Source organism: Neovison vison, chromosome 4 (genome assembly GCF_020171115.1).
Source record: "Neovison vison isolate M4711 chromosome 4, ASM_NN_V1, whole genome shotgun sequence".
Lineage (NCBI taxonomy): Eukaryota > Metazoa > Chordata > Mammalia > Carnivora > Mustelidae > Neogale > Neogale vison.
The window spans coordinates 1,813,814-1,831,893 of NC_058094.1; the positions used below are offsets into that span (position 1 = coordinate 1,813,814).

The 18,080-nt window shown below is 66.3% G+C and overlaps 1 protein-coding gene across 1 annotated transcript in view; it reads right to left on the bottom strand.

Moving 5' to 3' along the window:
- The window catches only part of ADGRB1 (adhesion G protein-coupled receptor B1), a 62,079-nt gene that overhangs the window by 35,005 nt on the left and 8,994 nt on the right, over window positions 1-18,080 (bottom strand). Inside the window, exons 2-16 of the mRNA XM_044244858.1 lie at window positions 15,930-16,091; window positions 14,679-14,789; window positions 14,043-14,207; window positions 13,711-13,875; window positions 13,064-13,228; window positions 12,658-12,822; window positions 12,350-12,451; window positions 11,233-11,339; window positions 10,819-11,013; window positions 10,551-10,619; window positions 9,795-9,903; window positions 7,914-8,057; window positions 7,390-7,465; window positions 7,140-7,242; window positions 6,126-6,169 (exon numbers count right to left, since the gene is read on the bottom strand). Coding sequence (XP_044100793.1) covers window positions 6,126-6,169; window positions 7,140-7,242; window positions 7,390-7,465; window positions 7,914-8,057; window positions 9,795-9,903; window positions 10,551-10,619; window positions 10,819-11,013; window positions 11,233-11,339; window positions 12,350-12,451; window positions 12,658-12,822; window positions 13,064-13,228; window positions 13,711-13,875; window positions 14,043-14,207; window positions 14,679-14,789; window positions 15,930-16,091 — 1,882 coding nt within the window. The remainder of the gene's footprint in view (window positions 1-6,125; window positions 6,170-7,139; window positions 7,243-7,389; window positions 7,466-7,913; window positions 8,058-9,794; window positions 9,904-10,550; window positions 10,620-10,818; window positions 11,014-11,232; window positions 11,340-12,349; window positions 12,452-12,657; window positions 12,823-13,063; window positions 13,229-13,710; window positions 13,876-14,042; window positions 14,208-14,678; window positions 14,790-15,929; window positions 16,092-18,080) is intronic.

Below are 18,080 nucleotides of genomic sequence, written 5' to 3' on the forward strand. Positions count from 1 at the left end.
GGCAGCCTGCGGGGTGGGCTGGGCCTGGGAGGGTCCAGGGAGGGTGGGGACGGCGGCAGGACGGGGTCTGGGCAGGGCGGTTTCTGCAGGACCAGATGTTGGAGCACGGTGGAGCCCCCGCGGGTGGATGCAGGGGGGGCCCCGTGTGCCCATGGATGGAGCATGCCCTGTGGGTGGGCGCCGCTGGGAACATGCGTCTCCGGCACGGTGCCCCTGGAAGGACAGCCGGACGGGGGGACGGGGCCCGGCTAGGAGCGCCCCAAAGCAACTCTGTGCGCTGGCCAGAGGGTCCTGTGCGTCGCCGCGTGCACCCCTTCCTGCAGCAACGTGGCCCACCCCCCCAAGCCAGAGCTGGGCAGAGCTTGTGGGGGGGCTGCTGGGGGAGTGCGGGTGCCAACGGCAACGGCCCTGCCTGGTCCCAAGCCCCCCTTCCCAGGCCTCTGGCCATTCGGCCCTGTGGCCGCCAACAAGCAATGTAAGTGACTTCGTCTATACCGCACACCCGCTGGCCCATCTCCCGCCCCTGCAGGCACCTCCGAAATAGGGCGTGTCACCCAGCACTGGTCCCACTCTGCTGGCCTGGTTTCTTGAGCTCAGGGGGCCCTCTCCTTGACCCCTGTGTCTCCGTGGGTGCTCTGCTCAGAGGACCCCATCCCCACCCACCTGCGCGTGTGGAGAGGCTACGGGACAGATGCAGGGGCCTCGGGTCACAGCTGGACACACAGCAGAAGGAGACTTGTGTGCAGGGAAGGGCCCCGCCCCGAGATACGCCCTCCACACCAACACACCATGCTCCTGGCCAGACCACCCCCTTCCTCGGCCAGAGCCCCCTCTCTAGACATGCCCCCGGGTCTGTCACTGGCCAGGAGTGACCAGCATGCTGTTCCAGCAGAATGAGGGGGGAAAGCAAGGGAGAGCTTCAGGAGAGGAAGGGGGCAGGTAGGGCCGTGGCCAGCTCTGGGCCAGCAATCCCATCCTCTGCCGTGGCCTGTGAGGTGCCTGGAGGGGGCTGGGGGGCTGGCGACACCTCCCCAGCGTGGGTCTGTCTCCTCCATCATATGGTCTGAGAAGCTGAGGCCTGGGCTTGCGTGGTGGGTGTGGCAGAGCCGGGGTTCCCAAGCTGGAACGAGGGGCTCTCCTGACCCGCCAAGTGTGGCTGGAGGACACACACAGGAACTCCCACCCTTGGGACACCCCGGCCCAGCGGGCATTCCAGTGGGGGCAGCTTCCTCGGCCCCTGCCCTCCTGGGCATCCACATCCCACAAGTGAGTGGTGAGGGGCAGGCGCACCTTGGTGGATATCCCGCTGGGTGGGTGGCGTGGGGGCACCGCGACAGTGGGACGCGGCCAGACCCCACTGGGCAGACTGGCTGCAGGGAAGGAGGGAACGGGCACGTCCCAGTCCCCTGAGGATGAGGGGCCCCCTTCAAACGGGGCACAGTCCAGCAGCCTCTGTTCACCTCCTGGGGGCTTAACTGTGTGTCCCCAGCAGAAGAGACACATGGACAGTGGACGAGACCCAGGCCCTGCCCAGGGGGCCCTGTTCCGCAGGAGTAGGGGCGAACAGGGGGCACGAAATACTCCCTGGGGTCTGAGCTGGGAAGGAGGGGCAGGACTGTGAGCGTGGGAAAACGGGCAGGACGCACCTCTCGAAGCCCCTGAGGGGGGCAGCAGCGAGGGGCCCGTGGGGTGGAGGGCAGTGGCCGGGGGGAACCGGGCTGTCAGCCAGGAAGCAGCGGGGGGTGCCATGACCTCCTGGCCCATCTGCCCCCTCCCGCTCCCGCCCCTGCAAGGAGACAGGAAGGCCTGGGCTCAGCAGCCCCTGCAGGAGAGGGCAGCCCCCGCCCCCCAAGGTCGAAGTAGGGGGAGACTCAGAGAAGGGAAGGGCACAGGGGAAGGGGCTGGGGCGGACTCCAGGGCTGCAGGGGTGGGGAGGGGGGTACTGGCCGCCCTCTCCCATCTCCCTTCTGCCAGCCTCCTCTACCCCCATCAGAAACCAGCCTCAGTGGGAGGACTCCGGCTGGCTCCCAGCCGCTGACAGGGACCTAGGGACCCTGCCAACTCTCCCTTCCGCTCCCCCTCCCCTCAGCCTGCCCCTCACCGCCCTCTCCACGGAAACCAAGGATAGGGGCAAGGCTCCTAGAGGGACTGGGACACACATGGGGGCAGGGGCCCCAGGGGAGGGGCGAGCCTGGGTCCCGCCTGTCCCTGGGTGGCAGGGCCAGGCCAGGCGGCCTCCCAGGCCTGCTGCTCTGCAGACAGCAGCCCGTGGGAGTCAAGGAGGCATGTCTGAAGAGCCTGGATCGGGGCTGGGCTTCAGGTGCGTGCAGGACGCCGTCCCTCCGGCAGCCCGTCCTGGCGTCCGCGCCGCTGGCTCAGCTCGCCAGAGGGAGAAACCCTTGGGGGAGAAACCCCCGAGCTGGGAGCACTTGTCAGAGGCTCCGCAGCCCATGTGGGTGTGGGTCCCGGGGCCCTCCTGGGGCTGGTCCCCCGCACACCCTCCCCTAAAACTCGGGCATCCCAGGAGGCGCACTGGTGGGGAGTCCCTGCCCCCCACCTGCACACAGGGTCCCAGCTGAGCAGAGCAGATGGTCTCCCGGAATCTTACCAGCTCTGACTTCAAGGTTCTAACTCAGCGACTGCCATGAGGGAGAGGCCAGGAGCTGGCCTCTTGGGACCACAAGACCGGGGCCCAGGACGGGCTCGGGGCCCTCATCAGCTCTGTCAGCCGGCTGCCTATCCTCTGCGCCCCATCCTCCACCTGCCCTCCTGCACAGCTGGGAGCTCCGCAGACCCCCCTTTCCCTCCCTAACGCCCCCGCTCCCTGGGCTTCCCTGCCAGGGCCAGGCTGCTGCAGTGCTGGGGTGGGGGGGGCGCCGAGCCACCAGCCGGGGATTTGGAGCGGGCCGTCGGGGTCTTCGGCTGGGAAGGGGGATTCGGCTGCCTAATGCAGGCGCCTAGGGCGAGGGGGCTCCAGGGAGCCGTCAGGAACCAGAGTTAACAGAGCCGCTGAGCGTGGGTGTTGAGGCTTCGTGTGGAAATGTGTGTGTAGCTGGGGGCGAGGCCGTGGAGGGTCTGTGCTGTGGGCGGGAGCCTCTGACTCAGTATTTCTAAGACGAGCACATCACATGGCCAACTGTCGCATGTGTCTAGAAGAGGAGGTGGCCCAGTAAGCACGTGACACTCATGTGATCATCTGTGAGCGTCCTGAACAGGTTCCAGAGAAGACACACGGGCAGGGCTCAGCATGGGACCAGGGTCAAGGCTCAGTGTGTCACCGGGGTCAGGGCTCAGAGTGTGACCGGTCAGGGCTCAGTGTGTGACAGGGTCAGCATTCAGAGTGTGACCAGGATCAGAGTTCAGCATGGGGCCAGGGTCAGGGCTCAGTGTGCGACCAGGGTCAGGGCTCAGTGTGTGACCAGGGTCAGGGCTCAGTGTGTGACCAGGGTCAGGGCTCAGAGTGTGACCAGTTTCAGGGCTCAGAGAGGGACCAGGGTCAGGGCTGAGTATTTGATAAAGGTCAGGGCTCAGAGTGTAACTGGGGAAAGGGGTCAGCAGGTGACCAGGGATCAGGGCTCAGCAGGTGACTGGGGTCAAGACACTCCATCTGCGATCAGGACTGGGCTCAGGGATCACAGTCAAGGATGGAAAATCACTATTTCTCTTCAGGTGGTCACTGCCTCCCTCTCCGGCAAACCCCCATCCACAATCCTGCACACACGTGACACCCTTTTTCAGCAACACCCCCCCACAGGTCCACACCAGTACAGACTCAGCTCCTGGGTCACAGGTGGAAGCAGACTTGGGGCCCTGTACTTGAACCCTCTGTCTGATCATCTAGGAAAACCTGGGCTCCTCTGAGCCCTTTCATGGGGTGAGGAGCAGCCCCCCACCCTGGCCATGGAAGGGAGGTATCCAGCACAGAATAGGGGTGGGTCTGGGGGACACAGCCAGGTCCCTCTACCACAGCACCCCAGTCCAGACCCTCCCCCGTGGGCCCCGGGCTACCCAGCCATGGGTTGGATTCCTCCATCCCCACTCTGGAGAGTCCCACTAAGTCACAGGCTCATAGGTGGCCCGGCTTTCTCCGAGGCGGCAGCAATAGTGCAGTCAGGCTCCCGGGGCCCTGCCCAGGACCCTGCCCAGGACCAAACAGGGACCTCGCATGCGAAAGCTACCTAGGACACGTCGCAAACACGGTGCAGTTGCTGGCCCCTTCCTTCTGTCCTTGGGGCCCTGAGCCCCCAGGTACAGAAACTTTAGCCATTCCATGCCTCCAGAGGGGACCATGGGTGGGTGGGGCATGCTGGCATGGTGGGCAGGCCCCCCCGGCCCTTGAAAGAGTTCATGGCCAGAGGTGAGAAGTGGGAATCTGGCTACAGGGTGGGCAGCTGAGGCTCCTGGAGGGCAGGGTCGGCCTCGAGGTCCTCCTGGGCCACAGGAAGGCCCTCAGGACGTGAGCGGGACGTGCTGGCCTGGCCGGAGCTCTCGCAGCTGCTGCGCAGGGAAGGCAAAGGGGATGAAGCCCACCTCTCTGGAAAGCAATTTGCTTCCAAGAGCTTCCCATGGTCCCAGGACTGGCCGGCAAGGAGACGATCAGAAATGAGGGTGGAGCCGTCAGGAGAAAGAGGAGGGCCCCGCAGGAGGGGTGACCCGTGTGGCCCAGGGCTGCGGGCAGCCTTCGGACAGCCCCTGGGGAGTCGGGGAAGGGCCAGATGGACAGACCAGAAGCCACAGCTCAGCCCGGCTGCCTGGGAATGGGGACTCAGAGGGGCTGGCCCGGACGCCGCAAGCGTGTGGGCCTGCTTCCTTGTTCTTTCCGCCATCACTTTTCAGACACCCCATTCTCTACCAAGAGGTTATGCTGCTTGGAAAACCCAGAGAAAAGCAGGACAGCAACCAAAGCCAGAGGGCCACTTGCCAGGGCAGCACGCCGGCCAGCTCTCCCCCAACCAACCGCCGCCCCAGGCCCAGAGCCGGTAAAGGCCAGTGGGATCGGCCGGATGGCTCCGCGTGGCCTCGAATAGCGCCCTGGGGCCACCTGTCCCCTTCGCCGCAGTGCTTGTGTGCAGACGGTGCTGGGGCCTCTGCATCGTCCCCTCAGAGAGGGTTCCATGAACCTGCTCTAAAAGGCACTTGACCCCACCTTCCACAAGTGTCCCCTCAGCAGAGCCGTCTGCCTCCACTTCTTGCCATGGGGCACGAGCTGACGCTTTCATAGGAATCTACATATTCCCGCTTTACTGCCCTCCTCAGCGTGGACAGGACAAGGCTGAGGACAAAACCTGATAGAGAACGGCCTTCTCCGTGGTTGGTAATCACTGGAGGATGGTGGACGGACGGACGGACGGACGGATGTGTGCATGGACGGGTGGATGAATGGGGGTGGACGGGGGTGGTGGATGGGTAGATGCTGATCCCATCCCAATAACTTCCCTGGCTCCTGACACAACAACCCCCGCAGACCGGCCCCATCTTGCCTGTTCTCCAGCCTCCTGCTCTTCCTGGCCTCACCTCACATGCCACATGTGCCACCCAAATCCCATGTTTGTGCTCAAGCTGTGTTTCTGCCTCCATGCCCTTCTCTGCCAGGCGAGCTTGTCTCGAGAATCAGCTGCCACGGGAGCCTTCCTGCCCTCCCAGGACACATGCCCATCACTGCCCCACCCCGAGCACAGGGGGTTCGCAGCATGCCCCCCAGGCTCAGAGGGCCGGGCGGCGCACCTCACACTCCCAGGCGGCCTGGGGAAGGGGTGCAGGGATGCCTCAGGGATGCCGACGCCAGCGCTGAGAGGGACGGGTAGCGACAATGACGCCCACCCTCTGACCACACCAGGGAAGGCCTCACCCCCCGCCCCAGGACTCAGACCGCCCCCGCCTGGTTCCAGGATTCTGACCCTCCTTCTCCGGAGGCTGCTCCCCACTTTGGGGCCTTGGCCCAGCTCTTTCCTGGGAGGGGCCAGAGGCGGGCTGGGTGGGCTCCAAGCTGCCCCAGAGCCAGACGTGGGCAGGGAGGGGTCACGTGAGACACGGCCTCGAACCTGAAACCCCACCCTTCCCCGTGGGCCAGCCACCCCTGAGCCCACCCTAGAGGCCCTGAGGCCACAAAGTCCACGTGAACTTACACGTCCGACTCGTCCCACAGGATGCAGGTCTGGTTGGTGGTGCCCTGGGGGAGAGAGGGGAGGGGTCAGGGTCATGCGCCCCCCTGCCCCGGGCCCGCCCTAGGGTGACCGCCGGGGCCACTCACAGGCCTGCTAGGTGAACATTCTGACTCTGCTGTCGCCCCCAGAGAAGAAGCACGAGGAGGAGGAAACCGAGGCCCAGAGTGGGGAAGGCCCTGGCCCCGCTCTCAAGCCCTCTCGGCCCCTCCCCAAGTGGGGCTGGGCAGTGATGGCTGAAGCCCACGTCAGGAGCCCAGGCAGCCAGTCCAGCGTGCTGGGGAGACTGCCCCCTCCCACGGGGTCCTGTGGGGTGGGCCCAGGCGGGGCCTCAGCAGACCCTGTCCTGCAGGCCTGTGGAGCGAGAGCAGCAGGGGTCCCGGTCACCCCCGAGGGGTCGTGCACCCCGAGGGCTGGTGGGAGCGACTTAGGTCTTCATCAAGCTTGTGGCTCCCATCTACGAGGGGAGAGCCCAGGCACAGAGAGGCTGAGCCACTCGCCCGAGGCCACACAGTGGGACAGATCAGGGCCAGTTCTCGTTATGACCCTGGCCTTGGGTTCGAGATGTGGCACTGCTCGGTCCTGGGTGGGTAATGGATCTGCTCACACTCTTGGCTTCCCGGCTTTCAGCAGGTCCAAAGGGCACGTTGGCCCTGGGTCCTCTGAGGCCTGACAGAGAGCCCCAAGGAGCAGGGCGCAGTGGGACTGTGAGGCCCAGGACAGACTCGTTTCTCAGAAGGGGACGGCTCTTCCCCAGGAAACCAAGGCAGGGGCCCGGGCAGTGGCTATAGAGGCGGGCTGAGTTTTGCCTCCGGCGTCCCCCGCTCTATAGCTTGAGCAGATCACCACACCTGTTGGGCCTGTTTCCCCCTCCATCGTGCAGGGAAGCGAGCAGCAGGCTCAAGTGAGACCCACGAAGGCCACAGGCCCTCCATGGAGCAGGTGGGGGAGTTGCGTGGCCCTGCGCAGGGCACTCACGTTGTACAGGTGGGCGAACTCTATCTCCAAGGGTGTGAGCAGGGAGCGTGGCGGGGGCTTCACTGTCACGGAGATGACCTTGGAGTTCAGCACGGTCGTGTTCCTGGGGCAGAGCCAGCAGGTGTCGGGGGAGGCGGGGGGCGGGGGCGCAAGGGCCAGGCTTCCCCTCCCAGTCCCTCCCCTGAGTGCCTCCCGCTGGCCCACGCCCCCCCCCATGCCACGTCCCTTCCAGGCCGGCCGGGCCTCCCACCTCTGCAGGGCCAGGAAGCTGCCCAGGTTTCTGTAGAGCACGGTGCCCACCACGAACACAGACGAGTCATCAGCCTCTGGAAGGGGGCACCGCGGTCACCCTCTCCCGCCTGCCACAGCCGGGGCCACACTCCAGTGTGGGGAAGCGCAGTCCCCGGGAGGAGGCCCAGGCTCCTTGGTCGTGTCCACCCCCATCACACACACAGCACTGTGGCTGGAGAGCTGGGGTGGCGGTCTGGGTCCCCTGAAGTGACCCCGAGGGCTTGGGGGGGCAGGCGAGGCCCTTCCCTCCCTGCAGTCCATGGGAGCATTCAGCAAAGGTCGCCTAGGATCTTCCAAAAGCAGGAAGAGCAGGGAGGGCTTCCTAGAGGATGGGGTGACCTCAGGATCACGGAGAAGTGAAGGCTGCCCTTGGCCCTTGAGGCAGCAGGCCAGACTCCAGAAGGAAGCTTCTGGGGGGTGTGCCCTCGGACCCAGGGCCTGAGTCTCCCCTGAGGGCCCCTCCCGCAGCTTGGGGCTCCTTACCTGCCAACCCCGTGGAGAAGACGCTCCTGGACACCGTGACCCTGTCCTCCGGCACCTTGGCCCAGTCGCCCGTGGCCCGCCAGCCCTTCATGGGGAAGCTGATGTCTGCGGCCCCACTGGCCGGGAGTTTATGGATGCTGAGCACTGGAGCAGACGGACCCAGAGACAACAGGGACAGAGACAGACGAAGACAGGGCAGCTGTGAACCAGGAGCCGTGGCCCTGGGAGCTCGCAGCTCAGAAGGGCCCCAACCGGGCAACCTTCCAGCCTCTCCCAAGCCTTCGAAGGAAGCTCCCCCCACCCCGCCCCGGCCCCAGCAGGAGCGCCCTGCCACGGTGAGGACCCGGGCTTTGACTCAGCCCCCTGGCCCCACAGGGGTCAAAGGCAGCTTCTGCAGTCAGGTCTGTGGCCATAGAGGGAGGGGTCCCCCTGGAGCACTGTCACCTTATTGGCCCCCCTTTCCTCCCTGGGATGCTGGAGCCCAGCCCCCTCCCCACCTGCTCCACAAAAAGGAACAGACCCCACCCCCCAGGGTGTCCCTGGAGGCAAGGTGGGGGCAAGGTGGCACACACGGGATTGGGAGCATGGGACTGGGGTGGGGGGGCGTCCCAGTGTCTCCAATGTCAGGCGGACGCCATGCCCCCTTCTCCCAGCGCCCCACGGCCTGCCCTCACTAGGTGTGGGGGAAGGACTGGGTTCCGGAGCCCACAGCCTCCGCCCGCGGCGCAGGCCCACCCGGCCTTCGCCCACCTCTACGGCCTCGACCCCAACAGAAACCCAGCACAGGCAGCCAGTTTGCCCCTCCACTCCCGCCTGTGCTTTCATGGGGCCCCCTGCCCGCACTCCCTCAGCCCCTCCGTGCCTGGCTACCTGGCCTTGCCCTCCTTGCCCCTGCGTGGTCCATTCTGGGGACCTGGGCACCTGGGCACCTTCCGTCTAGGAGGACCTGGGCACAGAGATGGGGCCCTTCTCGCTGAGGGCCCTGAATTCAGGATATGGGGTATGTGGGCCACTGCTGTGGGATGTGGGGCATGTGGGTATGGGGTTGGGTGGGGTGTGTGAAGTGGGGGTATCTAGGGACCAGGAGGGCAAGGGTGTGTGCGTGTGCAGGCCCGTGGGGTATGAGTGTGCGGTGTGGGTGTGTGCGTGTGTGGGGTATGGGTGTGAGTGTGTGAGGTGTAAGTGTGAAGCGTGGGCATCAGTGTGTGTGCGAGTGTGTGAATGTGGGTGTGTGGCATGTGGTGTGCACTGTGGGTGTGCGAGTGTGTGTGGGAGGTGAGTGTGGGTGTGGGTGTGTGAGGGCGTCAGTGTGTGTGCGAGTGTGTGAATGTGGGTGTGGGTCTGGAGCGTGAGTCCGTGGGGCACACAGGTGACACCACGGATCCGTGAGACGCAGGATGTCTGACAGGATAGTTGGGGTGCTCTGGGGCTCTCTGCAGCCCCCCGAGGCGATCGCTGGTGGCTGTCCCGTCTTAGAGACTGGGCCACTGGGTCAGTGCACCTGCACTGGGAGGAGCTGGACACCCTCTGATGAGACACTTGGGGGCAGAGGGCAGGGAGGGGCTGGCTGCACGGTACCGCCGTGGACCCTCCGGGCAGTCCCAGTGCAGAGAGGGCACTGGGGTGTGAAAGCGAGGGCTGGCCCTGGCCCGGGGCTCCTGCTGTGTCCCGGGCTGAGACACCCTGTGGTCGCCCTCTGGGATCCCATCTGGCCACGGTGCACATGGAGCTGGGGGCTGTGTCCATGTGAAGACGCAGGGAGGGTCCATGCAGGGCGTCTGGCCGCCGCCTGCTCCCATGGACAAGGACACCGACGTGGAGGGTGGCCCAGGGCTGCGGAGAGGGCTGGGGAGGGGGTCAGCAGAGTGGGCAGGGGCTCACCCAGGTTGTCTGTGACCTGGTACGCGTCCCGCAGGTCCTTCATGCGGAAGCCGATGACGCCTACGAAGTCCTCCACCAGCCGGAAGAGCTCCTTGGCGTTGGGACCCATCTGAGACCGGGTGTGGGGGGGGCAGGGAGCCTCAGAGCCCATGGGGACCACAGAGGGAAATGAGGGTGTCATCGAAGCCCCCACCTAGCCTGGGACGCACCCTCCGGCTCCTCTGCCCCTGCACCTGTCGCCCACTATCCAGGGTCCTGTCGCCCATTCCCTAGCACCGAGAAGCTCTGGCCCCAACTCGGGAAGCAGGGTTGGACCTCTGAGTATCCGCTGCCATTCTGCACAACAGAACCTTGAGCCCAGAGAGGCTGCTGTGCTCGTGGGCAGGGGTCAGCCTGGGGACAAGGCCAAGGTCTCTGGATACCCACAGTCCTTACACCAATTATTGTCCTGGGGCCAGGAATGGTGGCAGGCTCTAGGTCAGTCCAGGAGGAAGGGAGGCTGACCATGTACCAGTGACCCCCAACACGTACCACGTGGCCCACACCTTTTCCTGCACCTGCCACGGAGCCCACCAGGTGAGCTACCGTCCTCTGGTGGATGGGGAGATGGAAGACCAAAGTCAGACCAGCTCAGAGGTCCTGCTGGGACTTGAACCCAGGACCCCACCTGGGTTAGCCTGGGCCCCAGCAAGGAAGCAGGCATGTCTGTGCCCACCCTGCTGCTCTGGCCAGGGGGCCCCAGACTGCTGTCCGTACCAGCTGGGCCTCCTCCCACTTGTCCCGGTTCTCTTCTGCCAGCAGGTTGCTGATGATCTGCACAAAGTTCTGGAAAGAAAAGGATAAAGCGCCAGTGAGCAGGGAAAAGGCACCAGAATTCTGGCTCCGTGTGCTCCCGGGATCAGGGCTCAGTAACGGGAGTCAGGGCCCAGCAGTGGCCAGGTCAGGGCTTAGCGGGATGCTGGAGTCAGGGACTCCCTATTCACCCTCCCAGGTGCCCTCCCCAGGGCTGCCCTCTGGAGCCCACCTGCGCGTCCCCAGGGGTAGGACTGTAATATGCCCTCCGGAAGATCTCTGTCATGTTCCTCAGGACGTCGATGGTGGAGAGAAGGTCCCCACTGTAGCTGGTCCCGTCCTGGGAGATCTCTACCAGCGTCTGGATCACCTCGGACACCCCCTCCCCAGGCAGCCCACGCTGCGCCTTCGCCAGGTGCTCCCGAGTCTGGGGAGACGGAGCAGGGTGGATGCCGTGGTTCTGCCGGACGCAGCGAGGCAGGTCCCAAGGACTCCCACCCTTTGGGCCTCCTGCTGCCCCCAGACAGTGGCCGGAGCTGACTCAGGTCCACAGGCCACGCCGCGGGGGTCGGCCGTTGGGCTGGGTCTGAGATCAAAGGGCAGAGAAGCGCCGGGCAGGGCGGGACACCCCAGAGCCTGCTCTCACCATCATCTGGATGTTCCGGTAGTCGATGGAGACACAACGGATGTAGGTAGGGGGCTCCCAGTAGGCGATGCCCTCCTCGTCCAGCTCGCAGCGTCGCAGGATGAGGCCTGGGGAGACGGCGGGTCATCTCTGCCTCCAGCGGGGAGATCCCACCCTCTGCTCCCCAGCACAAGCGCCTCTAGCCCCCAGAAGCAGGGACTGGCCAGCCGCCTCCCACTGAGAGGGGGCCCGCGTGGGGCCTGCCTCCCTTGTTTCCTTCCTCCAGCAGGTACAGCGGCAGCTCCCGCAAGGACCAGGACGCCGCCTGCATGGAGGTGGAGGCCTCGGCCCGTCGGGAGGCCCGTCCTGCAGCTCCGCTCAGCCCAGAGCCCCCAGGAGAGCGGACAGCCGGGGTCCTGCCCAGCGCCACCCACTGCACGGCAGGGGCCTCAGCTGGCTTGGGCATCCCGTGGACACCTCAGGGGCCCCGGGGCCAGGGAACTCACTTCCGGGGCGTGGCCAGGGCCGGGCATGGCTGTGCGCGCACACCATGGCGCTGGCCACAGAGAACGGCCACACGACACGAGCCACGAGCCGCACGAGCTGGGGGAACGGACGCCTGTTCCACAGCTAGGCGCAGGATCACAGTAAGGGGGGATGTGGTCACACTTGCAGACCAAAGACCAGAGGTCACACCATCGCGTGACCTGTGTTTCCTTAATCTTGCTTCTCTGTTTGCCACACGCTCCCGGGAACACGTAACCCAGACGGGGCGGGGCTCAGGGATACACAAGCCCACCTGCCCGCACCGCCCCCACCATGGTCCCCACCCTCTCCTTAGGACAGCACTATCCAGAGAGCCCCTTTTACAGCGAGAAAATGGAGGCTCAGAGAGGTCAAGTCACTTCCTAACGTCACATAGCAATAAAGGTCCATCCCTTGCGATGGGCTTTATAGGGCTACTGGCTCTTGGGGAGGGTTTAGATCACTGGGGCGGGTCGCAGCGGGCCCAGCCGTGCTGCCCTGGCTTCTGTGGGCATGAACTGACGGCTCTTTGGGGCAGGCGTTGGAGGGCGTGTCGGTGCCTGTCCGTGAGGTGGGACAGGAGCCCCACATGGGCTGTCCCCCCAGCCCTCACCTGTGGCATTGCGGGGACACCGGACTGCAGCCACCTCTCCTGCTGGAGTCTCCTTCCAGACCACCGTGCCGAAGTTGTCCTCGTCACAGATCTCATGGGGCTCTGCCGAGAGGCCAGAGGCAGTGCGTGGGGCAGAGTGTGGGAAGGGGGGCCGGGGGCTGGCAGCAGACGGGGTAAGGCCAAGACCCTTCCAGAACACCCACTGTCTCCAGGCAGAGCTGTTCCCAGCAAGCTAAGCCCCAAGCCTGCCCAGCTGCTCGGGAGCTCCTCCCTGGAGCCCAGCGTGGGGTGGGAAGCAGGACACTCACCGGGACACCGCTGGGCGCCGCACGGCCGCTGCTCGTCCTGAGGGCCCTGGCAGGCAGCTCCCCCGAAGAACGGACCAGAGCAGACTCGTTCTCGTCGCTGGGTGCCGCCCCCGCATGTCACACTGCAGCCGCCCCATGACGCCCAGGTCTGCCACTTGCCATCCACTGCAGGGCACAGCCAGGCACGGGGCACACAGATGGGGACGAGGAAGGCACAGTTCCGGGGGCCGGGGCTCACAGAGACCCAGGGACCCAGGGATGTAGCAGCAGGAAGCCACGAGGGAAAAAAGAAACCAAGACCCCCCCCCGGCCGCAAGCACAGGCCCCACAACCACCCCTGTTGTCCCACGGAGCCCCCCAGATGCCCGCCAGGTACCCCCCATGGGACCCAGGGCACGGTCCTGACCTGGGCACTGCTGGAGGAAGCAGTCCCGAGTCTCCACCCAGTGGCCCTGGCACTCAGCGCCCCCGTAGGACGGCCCGTTGCACTCCCGTGTGCGCTGCTGCCGGCCCTGGGAGCAGCTGGCGGAGCATGCGCTCCAGCTCGACCACTCGTTCCAGTTTCCATCCACTGCCCGGCCCGGGGGAGACACGGGACAGGAAGCCAGCGTGAACACCCAGCCTGGGGCACCGGTGCGAATGCCTCCGGGGACCCCCCACCCCACCACCACGCCTGGGCCACAGGGGACAACTGCACGCCTGGGGGGGTCTCACCGCCCAACCCTGTGAAGGTGGGACCAGAGCCTGGGTCACAAGCGTGAGCCCCTCTAGGGGCCTGCCCGTCCACCATGCATCCTGGGTCCTAGGTGTGAATATCTCTGAGGCCCACTGCACCACCACCAAGCCCGGGACGCGGGTGTGACCACCTGGGGGGGGGCATGCCGTCCCAACACCCATGACATACAAGTAAGAATGCCCTAGGCTCTCCGACCTTTGAGCACCCCAGCACGCTAGCCCTGGACTCCTGAGGCTGGCCAGTGACTCATGCGCCCTTCCCCCCTTTCCTTTCTTCTCCTGCCCATCGCCCAGCCCAGCTCCCTCCCTCTCACCTACCAGGACACAGGGCAATGTTGCAAAACTTAGTTTGCTTCTCAGGGCCCTCACAGGGGTTGCCTCCAAACTGGGGGGGCCTGCAGGTGCGCGTGCGGTCTCGGAAGCCACGGCCACAGGTGCTGGAGCAGAGGCTCCAAGGCGACCACTCGTCCCAGGCGCCGTGCACTGTGAAGGGAATGGAGGGCATCGCTGGGCTCAGCCACCCCCGGCTGGGACGCGGGGGCCCGGCCCCCCCCACCCCCCCACCCCCACCCCCACCCCCCGTTGGGACGCGGGGGCCCAGGCCCCCGCCTGCCTGCCCCGCCCCCAGGCCCGCCCCCTCCCAGACGTACCTGGACACACAGCGGAATTGTTGCACAGCCGCTGCTCGCGCAGAGGCCCGCTGCACTGCGTGCTGTAGGAGGAGGACACGCAGAAGCGCGTGCGGGTCTGCCAGCCTTCGCCGCAGGTGCTGGAGCACACGCTCCACGGGGACCACTCCTCGGCTGCGGGGTCACCTGCGGGCCCAGACCGACAGCATCGCAGGCTTGCCACTGCCTCCGTGCTGAGGCCACGGTCAGACTCCGAGGAAGAACCCCCCTACTGCCCCCAACCCCCTTCGCGCTGGGCAGCAGGCGGCCAGCGAGGCTTAGTTCCGACCCGGGCTGACCTTCAGGACTTGCCATCTCCCCTACAAGGCTCACAGCCCCTGTGGGTGTCCTTGTGCCACCTCTGGGTCCCCGGGTCTAGCCCCAAACAGGCTCCCTTGCCTGGCACCCATCCCCAAAAGCCAGTCTGCTTGGAGACAAGCGCCGGACACTTAAGAGGGAGTCGGAAGGTAAGTTATCAAGGTTGTTACCTAGACGTAGCGGCAACTAATAACACGCAGTTCTCGCCTGAAGACCCCACGTCCTGAAACCAACCTTCCCCACTTTGAAGGGTTTCAGTCCGACTGCAGGCGCATCAGGCCCGCCCAGCCCGCGGCTCACCTGTCTGCGGGGACGGGAAGCCGAAACGCTGCAGCTCATCCCCCAGCTCCTCCCGCCGCCGGGCGTCGGTGGACCGCAGGGACTGGCTTCGGGAGCTGGCACGCCCGGCCGCTGCAGGATGGGCTCAGGTCAGTGTCCTGGCCACCGCCTGCAGCACCGCCTTCGGAATTCGGGAGGGGCGCTCTGGGCCTTGTGTCCCTCTGTCCCGGGCCAGAGTGGGGTCAGGCTTTCCACATCCGGGTTATTTGGCCCCCCTGGACGGTTGGGAAACCTGGGACTGGGACACCCTGGCCTGACACCAGCCCGTGTGGTCCCCAGGAGACTCCTCCTGTGGGTCTCCCCTGCCCTACACCCCTTCCCTCTCTTCCTCCAGAGGACCACGTCTGAGTGGCTGCCGCCCTCTCCCGCTCAGCCTCACGCCAGCGCTCCTGCCTCCCACAGCCCGGCCTCCTGACGCCCCCCGATTCCACCCCACATTCTTGAGAAGAGCTTCTCTCCCCAGGAAAGGCCCCTCACGGGACAAACCACCAAAGAAGGACAGGCTCATCACGGGCTGATTTAACATGAGGGGAGCGGCTAAGATCTGCATCAGGACGTTGAAGGCTTATTAGAGAAACACATCCTGGAGTTGGGGTCAGGCTGGGGCCAGCAGGTCCTCCACCCAGTTCCACCTCCTGGTAGGGCGGGGCGGGGCGGGGCGGGGCTGGGGTCCCAGCCCTGCTTCTGAGTCTTCTCTGAAGGTCCTAGGGGCACCTGGACAGGCCTCGGCCCCGCCCCGCCCCAGACCCCGCCCCACAAAGTCCGGTTCCCTCTTTCCGACCAAGCCCTCTCCTCCCCCTGCCTAACCCTCGGGGTTTCCTTTCCCCTCTGTCAGGTCCCACCACGCCCCGGGCCACTCCTTCCTCTGGCCCCGCCCCGGGCTCCTCCCACCCTTGGCCCTGCCCCGGGTCGCGCCTTCCTGTGGCCCCGCCCCGGGCTCCTCCCTCTCGTGGCCCCGCCCCTCCCCTGACACCCCGGTCCCGCCCACCCCGGGCCCCGCCCCGGGCCCCTCCCTCCCCTCTCCTGGTCTCGCCCCGGACCCCTTCCCTCCACTACCCGACCTTGCTCTGAAGGTCCCACCCGGCCCCGGGTTCTTCCTTCGCCTCCCCCGGTCCCGCCCTGGGCCGCTCCCTCCCTCCTGGGGCCTCGCCGACCCGGGTCCTCCACCTGGCCCCCCAGGCCCAACCGCCCGCGCGTCGTCCGCGCACTCACGGCCGCAGGCCTTGCGGTTGCACAGGCGGCCCTCCTCCAGCACCCCCTCGCAGCCGCCGCCCTCGGCGCCGGGGGCCGGCAGGCAGGTGCGGGTCCGCGTCTGCAGGCCTCCCCCGCAGTCCCGCGTGCACTCGCCCCACAGGGACCACAGCTTCCAGCCACCTGGGAGGAATCAGAGGGCGGGGGGTCAGGGCGCGGGGCGGGGCGGAGGGCTGGGGTTTCTTTCAGGGAGTGACCTCTGGGAGTCTCCTGGGCCCGGTCATAGGGCATGGGTCCCTGCATCGGGGACCCGCTGGTATGAAGCCTGAGCGCCCCGGGAAGCGGGCAGCGAGGCAGCCCAGCACTGCGGAGGGTGGGCTGGGAGGAGGTCGGATCTGGACAGTCGCCCTGGGCCTGTGAAGCAGAGGCCCGCAGGGTCAGGGAGGGGCAGAGGGGCTGGGGAAAGGGTCTGCCTTGGGCGATGGCCCTGGGGCCTGGTGCCTCTCCCACTCCCCAGATGTCCCTCTGGGGTGCCAGGCCACAGTGCTCTCCAGTTCTCCATCTACAGGTACCCGTGCCAAGGTCTCTACAGGCTTTGAACCCAGGGCCCCGGTGCAGGGGCCGGACACAGAGCTGGAGCGCCAAGGGTGTCTGAAGAATGAATGAAAGACAGCCCGGCCCCCCCATGGCTGCCTCTTGCAAGGTTCTGGCGACGGGCCCCAGGGCAGAGGGGGCCTCACTCCCAGACACAGAGCCTCAAGCCCTGCTAGGCCCTTCCCATGGTCCTCTGTCCAGTGTCCTCTGAGCCCCCCACCTCCTGGCCATGACCTGTGCTCTCTCACTCACTCCACCAGAGGTGACCACGGTCCCACACCTGGTGGCCGCACTGGGACAAGCGCCCACCCCCCAACCAGGCAGAGCAGGTTCCTGGCTGCTGAGGGGGCTTGGGGACGAAGGCCTCCAGCCACCCCCTTTCAGCCTCTGTCATGAGTCTCCTCCATCCTGTCCCTGTCGCCCCCCAAATCCATCCCTGGGTCTGAGCCCCTGGGTGGCCCGAGTCCACTAAGCTTGCCGAGCGGATGAAGTACAGCGCAGTGGGCGGGGGCTACCGTAAGGGCCGGGTCAGGCCTGTCTCAGGCCAGAGAGTGGAGGCCACGCTGATGGGCTGCTTCTGTCCAAGGGCCATGCTTTAGGGGCCTGGACCATGGCTCTGGCCACCGCCTGCCCATGTCTCCTTGGGGACACCCTCTCCCAGAAGCAGGATGAGAGCACACGCGGTCAAGGTAAGCAGCTCTGCCAAGGCCGGACGATGGGCGGGGCGCCCCAACGTGGCACCAGCTTCCATGGGGTCCAAGGAACTGGAAGGCATTGCCAGGACCCACGGGGAAGCTGCGCTCAGGCGGACCACTGTCCCATGCGGCTTGTCTGAGGCAGGGGCAGGGCAGTCCCGAGGGCCAAGGGCAGGTCACACGAGGCCTGTGAGAAGGGCCCCAGGTGCCTGTGGGAGTTCAGCTGTGTCTGTGGCTTGGGGAAGCTGACCCCAGCCCATGGGAGAGAATGAGGCTGTCCGAGACCCCGAGGGGGGGTGTGTGAGTGTGGGCGGGACAGGGGCAGGGGGCGGGGCTGGAGCCGAGAGACCAGGTTCCCTGCTGCCCCCACCACCTCTCGCTGGCTGTGGGATGGTCAAGTTCATCCCGCCCTGGCCTCAGGCCTCCTCTCTGAGGGTGGTGGGGAGCCACTTCCCAGAGCTGATGGTGCGGAGATCGGTGGCAAGAAAGGGCTGGGGGAGGGGGAGGACCGGTGCGGGCACTCACTGGGGTCACAGTTTCCCTGGGAGAACCTACTTGGCATCCAGGTGACTCAGGGCAGTGCTGATCTGTTCTGAATGGCCACTTTGGAAGGTGCCAGAGCCCCTCCTCATTGCCTGTGGGCCTGTGCTGGGATGCGACCGGCAGGGGGAGCCAGTGGCCGCCGCGGGGAAGGCCAGGCTGGTGGGTGCCGCCTCCCCCTGGGCCCAGAGGGACAGAGCACCTCTGCCAAGGGCACGTGGTGGGTGAGCCTCTTGCCCCCACCGTCGGTGGGCTGGTGCTGGTGGACAGGAAAGGCAGGCCAGCTCAGCATCCAGGCCACAGAGACCGCACGGGAGGGGCTGGCTCAGACCGCAGTCCCCAC